This window comes from Salmo salar, chromosome ssa12 (assembly GCF_905237065.1).
Source record: "Salmo salar chromosome ssa12, Ssal_v3.1, whole genome shotgun sequence".
NCBI lineage: Eukaryota > Metazoa > Chordata > Actinopteri > Salmoniformes > Salmonidae > Salmo > Salmo salar.
Window position 1 is genome coordinate 92,247,100 of NC_059453.1, and position 10,000 is coordinate 92,257,099.

A 10,000-nucleotide genomic window follows, 5' to 3' on the forward strand; every position below is an offset into this window, starting at 1 on the left:
TGTTAAAAGGGCCCTACTTGAAACCTGTAACTAGTGTTTTCAGGGCCCTAGCTATAACATGTAACTAGTGTTTTCAGGGCCCTAGTTATAACCTGTAACTAGTGTTTTCAGGGCCCTAGCTATAACATGTAACTAGTGTTTTCAGGGCCCTAGTTATAACCTGTAACTAGTGTTGTCAGGGCCCTAGTTATAACATGTAACTAGTGTTTTCAGGGCCCTAGTTATAACCTGTAACTAGTGTTGTCAGGGCCCTAGTTATAACCTGTAACTAGTGTTGTCAGGGCCCTAGTTATAACCTGTAACGAGTGTGATCAGGTTGCTATTTATAACCTTTAACTAGTGTTGTCTGGGTACTAGATATAATTGGTAACTGGTGTTGTCAGGGTGCTAGTTTTAACCTGTAACTAGTGTTGTCAGGGTGCTAGTTTTAACCTGTAACTAGTGTTGTCAGGGTGGCAGTTATAACCTGTAACAAGTGTTGTCAGGTTGCTAGTTATCACCTGTAACTAGTGTTGAAAGGGCCCTAGTTATAACCTGTAACCAGTTTTGTCAGGGCCCTAGTTATAACCTGTAACTAGTGTTGTCAGGATGCTAGTCATTACCTGTAACTAGTGTTGTCAGGGTGCTAGTTATAACCTGTAACTAGTGTTGTCAAGGCCCTAGTGAAAACCTGTAACTAGTGTTGTCTGGGTACTAGATATAATTGGTAACTGGTGTTGTCAGGGAGCAGGTTAATACCTGTAACTAGTGTTGTCAGGGCCCTAGTTATAACCTCTAACTAGTGTTGTCAGGGTGCTAGTTAATACCTGTAACTAGTGTTGTCAGGGTGCTAGTTATAACCTGTAACTAGTGTTGTCAGGGTGCTATTTTAGCCTGTAACTAGTGTTGTCAGGGAGCTAGTTATAACCTGTAACTAGCATTGTCAGGGTGCTAGTATTCACATTTAACTAGTGTTGTCAGGGTGCTAGTTATAACCTGTAACCAGTATTGTCAGGGCCCTAGTTATAACCTGTAACTAGTGTTGTCAGGTTGCTAGTTATAACCTGTAACTAGTGTTGTGTAAGGGCCCTAGTTATAACCTGTAACTAGTGTTGTCAGGGAGCTTGTTAATACCTGTAACTAGTGTTGTCAGGGTGCTAGTTATAACCTGTAACTAGTGTATTTAGGGTGCTAGTTAAAACCTGTATCTAGTGTTATCAGGGCCCTAGTTATAACATGTAACTAGTGTTGTCAGGGCCCTAATTTTAACCTGTAACTAATGTTGTCAGTATGCTATTTATAACCTGTAACTAGTATTATCAGGGCCCTAGTTATAACCTGTAACTAGTGTTGTCAGTATGCTATTTATAACCTGTAACTAGTATTATCAGGGCCCTAGTTATAACCTGTAACTGGTGTTGTGTAGGGCCCCGCTTATAACCTGTAACTAGTATTATCAGGGCCGTAGTTACAACCTGTAACTAGTGTTGTCAGGGTGCTAGTTATAACCTGTAACTAGTGTTGTCAGGGAGCTTGTTAATACCTGTAACTAGTGTTGTCAGGGTACTAGTTATAACCTGTAACTAGTGTATTTAGGGTGCTAGTTAAAACCTGTATCTAGTGTTATCAGGGCCCTAGTTATAACATGTAACTAGTGTTGTCAGGGCCCTAATTTTAACCTGTAACTAATGTTGTCTTGGCCCTAGTTATAACCTGTAACTAGTGATGTCAGGGCCCTAGTTATAACCTGTAACTAGTGTTGTCTGTGTGCTAGTTATAACCTGTAACAAGTGTTGTCAGTATGCTATTTATAACCTGTAACTAGTGTTGTCAGAGCCCTAGTTATAACCTGAAACTAGTGTTGTCAGAGCCCTAGTTATAACCTGAAACTAGTTTTGTCAAGGTGCTATTTATAACCTGTAACTAGTGTAGTGAGTCTGCTATTTATAACCTGTAACTAGTATTATCAGGGCCGTAGTTACAACCTGTAACTAGTATTATCAGGGCCGTAGTTACAACCTGTAACTAGTGTTGTCAGTTTGCTATTTATAACCTGTAACTAGTGTTGTCAGGGTGCTAGTTATAACCTGTACCTAGTGTTGTCAGGGCCCTAGTTATAACCTGTAACTAGTGTTGTCAGGGTGCTATTTATAACCTGAACTAGTGTTGACAGGGTGCTATTTTTAACCTGTAACTAGTATTATCAGGACCCTAGTTATAACCTGTAACTAGTGTTATAAGGGTGCTAGCTATAACCTGTCACTATTGTTGTCAGGGCCCTAGTTATAACCTGTAACTAGTGTTGTCAGGGCCGTAGTTACAACCTGTAACTAGTATTATCAGGGCCGTAGTTACAACCTGTAACTAGTGATGTCAGGGTGATAGTTATAGCCTGTACCTAGTGTTGTCATGGTGCTAGTTATAACCTGTACCTAGTATTATCAGGGCCGTAGTTACAACCTGTAACTAGTGATGTCAGGGTGCTAGTTATAACCTGTAACTAGTGTTGTCAGGGTGATAGTTATAGCCTGTACCTAGTGTTGTCATGGTGCTAGTTATAACCTGTACCTAGTATTATCAGGGCCGTAGTTACAACCTGTACCTAGTGTTGTCAGGGAGCTTGTTAATTCCTGTAACTAGTTTTGTTAGGGTGCTAGTTATAACCTGTAACTAGTGTTTTCAGGGTGCTAGTTATAACATGTAACTAGTGTTGTCAGGGCCCTAATTTTGACCTGTAACTAGTGTTGTCATGGCCCTTGTTATAACCTGTAACTAGTGTTGTCAGGGCCCTAGTTATAACTAGTAACTAGTATTGTCAGAGCTCTAGTTATAACCTGTAACTTGTGTTTTCAGGGAGCTATTTATAACCTGAACTAGTGTTGACAGGGTGCTATTTTTAACCTGTAACTAGTATTATCAGGACCCTAGTTATAACCTGTAACTAGTGTTATAAGGGTGCTAGTTATAACCTGTCACTATTGTTGTCAGGGCCCTAGTTATAACCTGTAACTAGTGTTGTCAGGGTGCTAGTTATAACCTGTAACTAGTGTTTTTAGGGTGCTAGTTATAACCTGTAACTAGTATTATCAGGGTCCTAGTTATAACATGTAACTAGTGTTGTCAGGGCCCTAGTTATAACCTGTAACTAGTGTTGTCAGGGTGCTAGTTATAACCTGTACCTAGTGTTGTCATGGTGCTAGTTATAACCTGTACCTAGTATTATCAGGGCCGTAGTTACAACCTGTAACTAGTGATGTCAGGGTGCTAGTTATAACCTGTAACTAGTGTTGTCAGGGTGATAGTTATAGCCTGTACCTAGTGTTGTCATGGTGCTAGTTATAACCTGTACCTAGTATTATCAGGGCCGTAGTTACAACCTGTACCTAGTGTTGTCAGGGCCCTAGTTATAACATGTAACTAGTGTTGTCAGGGAGCTTGTTAATTCCTGTAACTAGTTTTGTTAGGGTGCTAGTTATAACCTGTAACTAGTGTTTTCAGGGTGCTAGTTATAACCTGTAACTAATGTTGTTTTGGCCCTAGTTATAACCTGTAACTAGTGATGTCAGGGCCCTAGTTATAACCTGTAACTAGTGTTGTCATGGTGCTAGTTATAACCTGTAACTAGTGATGTCAGGGCCCTAGTTATAACCTGTAACTAGTGTTGTCATGGCCCTAGTTATAACCTGTAACTAGTGATGTCAGGGCCCTAGTTATAACCTGTAACTACTGTTGTCAGGGCCCTAGTTATAACCTGTATCTAGTGGCCAGATCTTTTCATGGTCAGGTCACATGGTCAGGAGAAGCTCTTGATCCTAACCACAATCTCTCTCTCTCTCTCTCTCTCTCTCTCTCGTTGTGACCAAATGACTCTTACCTTCCAGGTTATGTTTGTGTTCGGTGGAGTAGGCCTTGCCGATCATGGTCCAGACCGGCTTCAGACACCCAAACAGTCCCTCCAGAAACCCTCCACTTCCTCCCGACAGCAGCCTCACATTTTCAGCCTGGCTCCGCACCGCTCCTCCCTCCGCATCCTGACCCTCTCCCTCCATCCTACCCCCTCCCTCCCCGTTCTCATGGAGCTTCAGCACACTGTTGGCAAAGTGCTCCTGCTGCTCCTCGCTAGGCGTGGGGCTGTGGCCCCCACAGGTGTGTTCACCATTATGACCTCCACCTCCCCCGCCTTCGGGCTCCGGGGCACCCCCGGTGTCTATAGATAGTACGTTCCGTAGGACACACTGGGTGGGGGTCAGATCCATCTCAGGGGTGCAGGCGGGGGTGTCGTCCAGCCGGCCCCGGAAGGTAGGGGTGTGTTCTGAGAGGGGGGTGTTGAACCCGGAGAGAGAGGGAGACGGGGCGCGGGACTCTGTGATACAGGCCATGGGGACTCTGTGGTCAGGGGAACAGGAAGAACCCCGGGGACTGTTGATCAGTCAGGGCCAGCGGCGAAGCAAGACCTGTAGGAGGTGAGCAAAAAGGTAACCATGGTTACAGATGATCTGACGATAGCTTCCGTTTTTCTTCTATATGAACACCTTGGTGGAATATACATAGTAGCTGTAACTGAAACACGGACGTCAGGGTTTAAATAAAATACATTTTGTGTGTTACCACATGAATGGTGGCCTCCGTTTACTGTGGTCAGCCATGTCAAGGCTAGCCAATGCTAACAAAACAATAAAAGAGGATTCTCTTCTTTTCATAGTCATGGGCCAGTAAACGAAAGGTTGCTGGATCGAATCCCCGAGCTGACAAGGTAAAAATCTGTCGTTCTGCCCCTGAACAAGGCAGTTAACCCACTGTTCCCCCGGTCGCTGAAGACGTGGATGTCGATTAAGACAGCCCCCCACCGCACCTCTCTGATTCAGAGGGGGTTGGGGGTTAAATGCGGAAGGCACATTTCAGTTGAAGCCATTCAGTTGTACAACTGACTAGGTATCCCCCTTTCCCTTTCCTTTGGTTTCCTCTCACATCCTCCTACTACATCTCCGGGAAATCACTTTCTAGATGACTACTACGCTAATCGGCACCAGAACTTGTGTTGCTGTTAGTAATGAGAGAGAAGAGAGAAGAGAGAGTCGAGTGGCTGCTCTAGAAAGCCTGTTTATGTCCCCAAGGACAGACATCCCCCACAACAGATCCAGGAGAAGAGGAATACATTGTCCTCTAACAGGCGACTGCTGTTTATTTATTTTTTATTATTGCTAAAGATACAATGTTATAAGAAAACTGCAGTGACACGTTGGTATAACAACATCTTCTTGCTAGATAGCTGTGTTCAACAAAATAATCATCTGACTGTACCTGAATATCAAGGCCACACACACCACTCATCTCATTACAACATGTCATATATAGAAAACTCCATGCAAATGATTAGCACAATGGGACAAGGTTATTATGATTCTGACGAAACTTGTAAATGGAATTTCATTTTGCTGACATTTTACTTTACCCCTGTTCAAGAGAAATCCTCAGAGAGAGCATTACAATCTGACGGTCAGTGGTTGAAATACTGAAATACTACAACATGTATCTAGGCCTGGGTGACTCCATTGCATGAACACAGGTTGTTTCATTGCTAGTGCCTAGAGCCTTGTTGGCAGAACAAAAAAAACCCGGGGTTAACTTCAGAACCATGGATAGCGTCATTAAGGGGAAAAAATACACATATTCCTGGCCCTATTCAGCCTCACAACCTGTAGTACATGGTGAACACAACCAGGTCAGAACAGAGTACAGTGGATAGTGACTTTCTTCCCTTCAGATTATCAGTTTACTGAGCTGATTTCAAGTCCAAAGTCACACACACACACACACACACACACACACACACACACACACACACACACACACACACACACAAGTTCAGTTTTACTTCAGGTAAGTCTCACAAAGCCAGACTCTGGCCACGTCCACACTGTGGCATTGCTCAATCATCAGTCCATGGGATGAGTCATGATTGGTTCCTTCCTCTGTTGGTACACCCCATGCTTCTGTTACCTCTAACTAATAATTAATGGTACATCTACCCTGTGTGCAAAAACTAAAACATCAAAGTCAAGAACATAAAAACGAAATATTTCCACCTTATTAATTATGTATAATAACCATACTCCTGTTTTCGTTTGTTCTGTTTGCAACTGAAAAGACACATTCTCTTGGGTATCACAACAGTCATTCATTCACTGACATTTTACAGAAATAATACACCTTTGCTTCAAATTCAGATAAGAAGTGAAAGGAGAAACCTGTCCATTGCTACGCATCTGGCATCTGTCTAATCTTAGAGTAATCACTAAATATTTTTTGTGTCACTGATTTTCAACTTAATGATCCTGCCCCCCTCCTTAACAGTGTCAGCAGCTGCTAGGCGGTCCTGCGGAATAAGCCCCCATGCAGTGGGTAGGCCAGGCGGTGCATTGAAGCGACCCAAAACACAGGCTCTTCAATGGCACCGATTCGCTTCACAGCTTCTACGGGACCCGTGCGTCAAGCGCATCACCATATCATAGACTATGCCTCGCTTTAGCGTATAATATGAGTCTATATAACATAGACTACAATTGATTTATTTACATGGAATATTGGAAATGTGATTTACACACGATTTAGGCTCAAACGACATTAGCCTGGCAGATTTCCAAATATAATATAATACATGTTTTTTTTTTATAACGTACCTTAGCAAATGCAGCAAGCTCAAGTCTCAAACTCCATTGTTGTTGATTATATCTTTCACATAGGCTGCTATTTATTTAATTTGTTCCCGATGCAGTCTTCTAAAACAGCGCAATTATTCAGCTTTCCTCGTTTTGTTGATATAATCAGTGTCACCGCGCGCGACTCAGCTCAGCATCCAATATTCTTTGCAGCACGCACTCGCTGTTCTAGAATGGGTTCTAGCGATGGAAGCAATGGAGAGTCGTTCATTCTTCGTTCATTTCAACCCAATCTTTATAACCTTATATCTCTATCCCGGTCCCGCCGGTGATTTGATCACATGTATATGATTTCCCTTTCTTCCCACTTGCTGTGAGGTGAAAATATGTGATTTGGAGCGGTCCCTTCTCTCCAAGCCCCTGCAGATTTTATATTGCGGAGTGCCTCTCTCACCTATGCGGAGGAGAGAGAGAGAGGGGCGTGTGTCAGGCGGGCAGTGACGGAGCAGGGGCGGGATTTAGCTTATAGCCTATAGTCTACACCAGGGATCATTAATTAGATTGTGCCTCGGGACGATTTTTTCTTGAGTGGATTGTCAGGCGGCCAGAACATTTTTACAAATAATTTGTAGACTGCAAATTGACCACAATAAGTCCAAACAGATATATTTGACTAAAACATACAGGACCAGTCAAAAGTTTGACACACCTACTCATTCAAGGGTTTTCTTTATTTTACTATTTTCTACATTGTAGAATAATAGTGAAGACATCAAGACTATGAAAAAACACATATGGAATAATTTAGTAACCAAAAAAGTGTTAAACAAATCAAAATGTATTTAATATTTGAGCTTCTTCAAAGTTGCCACCCTTTGCCTTGATGACAGCTTTGCACACTCTTGGCATTCTCTCAACCAGCTTCACCTGGAATGCTTTTCCAATAGTCTTGAAGGAGTTCCCACATATGCTGAGCCCTTGTTGGCTGCTTTTCCTTCACTCTGCGGTCCAACTCATCCCAAAGCATCTAAATTGGGTTGAGGTCGGGTGATTGTGTTGAGTTCGAGTGATTATGGAGGCCAGGTCATCTGATGCAGCACTCCATCACTCTCCTTGGTCAAATAGTCCTTACACAGCTTGGAGGTGTGTTGGGTCACTGTCCTGTTGAAAAATTACAATTGTAAACACCATGCTCTACCAACTGAGCCACCGGGAAGACCAAAACAAATGATAGTCCCACTAAGCGCAAACCAGATGGGATGGCGTATCACTGCAGAATGCTGTGGTAGCCATGCTGGTTAAGTGTGCCTTGAATTCTAAATAAACCACAGACAGTGTCACGAGCAAAGCACCCCACCACCATCACACGTCCTCCTCCATGCTTCACGGTGGGAACCACACATGCGGAGATCATCAGTTCACCTACTCTGCATCTCACAAAGTCATGACAGTTGGAACCATAAATCTCACATTTGGACTCAACAGATCAAAGGACAGATTTCCACCGGTCTAATGTCCATTGCTCGTGGTTCTTGGCCCAAGGAAGTCTCTTCTTCTGATTGGTGTCCTTTAGTAGGCTGACTCACAACCGGCGCACAATTGGCCGGGTTTGGCCGGTGTAGGCAGTATTTTAATACTAATTTGTTCTTAACTGACTTGCCTAGTTAAATAAAGGTTACATTTAAACAATGTTTTTAAAAAATTATTCTTTACAACAATTCGACCATGAAGGCCCAATTTATGTAGTATCCTCTGAACAGTTGATGTTGAGATGTGTCTGTTACATGAACTCTGTGAAGCATTTATTTGGGCTGCAATTTCTGAGGCTGGTAACTCCAATTAACTTATCCTCTGCAGCAGAGGTAACTCTGGGTCTTCCTTTCCTGTGGCGGTCCTCATGAGAGCTAGTTTCATCATAGCGCTTGATGATTTTTGTGACTGCACTTGAAGAAAATGTCCTGTATTGACTGACCTTCATGCCTTAAAGTAATGATAGACTGTCGTTTATCTTTTCTTATTTGAGCTGTTCTTGCGAAAATATGGACTTGAATTTTTACCGAATAGGGCTATCTTCTGTATACCACCCTACCTTGTCACAACACATGATTGGCTCAAACGCATTATGAAGGAAAGAAATTCAACAAATTAACATTTAACAAGGCACACCTGTTAATTGAAATGCATTCCAGGTGACTACCTCATGAAGCTGGTTGAGAGAATGCCAAGAGTGTGCAAAGCTGTCATTTATTTTATTTCTTTTTTATTTCACCTTTATTTAACCAGGTAGGCCAGTTAAGAACAAGTTCTCATTTACAACTGCAACTTGGCCAAGATAAAGCAAAGCAGTGTGACACAGACAACAACACAGAGTTACACATAGGATAAACAAAAGTACAGTCAATAACACAATAGAAAAATCTTTATACAGTGTGTGCAAATGGAGTAAGGAGATAAGGCAATAAATAGGCCATTGTAGAAAAGTAATTACAATTTAGCAGATTAACACTGAAGTGATAGATGTGCAGATGATGATATGCAAGTAGAAATACTGGTGTGCAAAAGAGCAAAAAAGTTAATAAAAACAATATGGGGATGAGGTAGGTAGTTGGGTGGGCTATTTACAGATGGGCTATGTACAGCATCAGAGATCGGTAAGCTACTCAGATAGCTGATGCTTAAAGTTAGTGAGGGAGATTTAAGTCTACAACTTCAGCGATTTTTGCAATTCGTTCCAGTCATTGGCAGCAGAGAACTGGAAGGAAAGACGGCCAAAGTGGGTGTTGGCTTTGGGGGTGACCAGTGAGATATACCTGCTGGAGCGTGTGCTATGGGTGGGTGTTGTTTTGGTGACCAGTGAGCAGAGATAAGGTGGAGCTTTACCTAGGAAAGACTTATAGATGACCTGGAGCCAGTGGGTCTGACGACGAATATGTAGCGAAGGCCAGCCGACGAGAGCATACAGGTCGCAGTGGTGGGTGGTATATGGGGCTTTGGTGACAAAACGGACGGCACTGTGATAGACTGCATCCAGTTTGCTGAGTAGAGTGTTGGAGGCTATTTTGTAAATGACATTGCTGAAGTCGAGAATCGGTAGGATAGTCAGTTTTACGAGGGTATGTTTGGCAGCGTGAGTGAAGTAGGCTTTGTTGCAAAATAGGAAGCCGATTCTAGATTTAATTTTGGATTGGAGATGCTTAATATGAGTATGGAAGGAGAGTTTACAGTCTAACCAGACACCAAGGTATTTGTAGTTGTCCACATATTCTAAGTCAGAACCGTCCAGAGTAGTGATGCTTGTCGGGCGGGCTGGTGCGGTCAGCGATCGGTTGAAGAGCATGCATTTAGTTTTACTAGCGTTTACG

At 42.7% G+C, this 10,000-nt stretch overlaps 1 protein-coding gene across 4 annotated transcripts in view; it reads right to left on the reverse strand.

Annotated features, from left to right (window-relative positions):
- Nucleotides 1-10,000, reverse strand: part of LOC106566170 (mitogen-activated protein kinase kinase kinase 12) — a 66,241-nt gene that overhangs the window by 38,988 nt on the left and 17,253 nt on the right. For 3 of the 4 annotated variants that reach the window (XM_045691946.1, XM_045691947.1, XM_045691944.1), the window contains exons 1-2: nt 6,660-7,086; nt 3,854-4,433 (exon numbers count right to left, since the gene is read on the reverse strand). In XM_045691946.1, the coding sequence (XP_045547902.1) occupies nt 3,854-4,358 (505 nt within the window). In that variant the 5' untranslated portion in view covers nt 4,359-4,433; nt 6,660-7,086. Of the gene's footprint in view, nt 1-3,853; nt 4,434-6,659; nt 7,087-10,000 lie in introns of those variants that run through there. The other variant, XM_045691945.1, reaches the window with a different exon arrangement.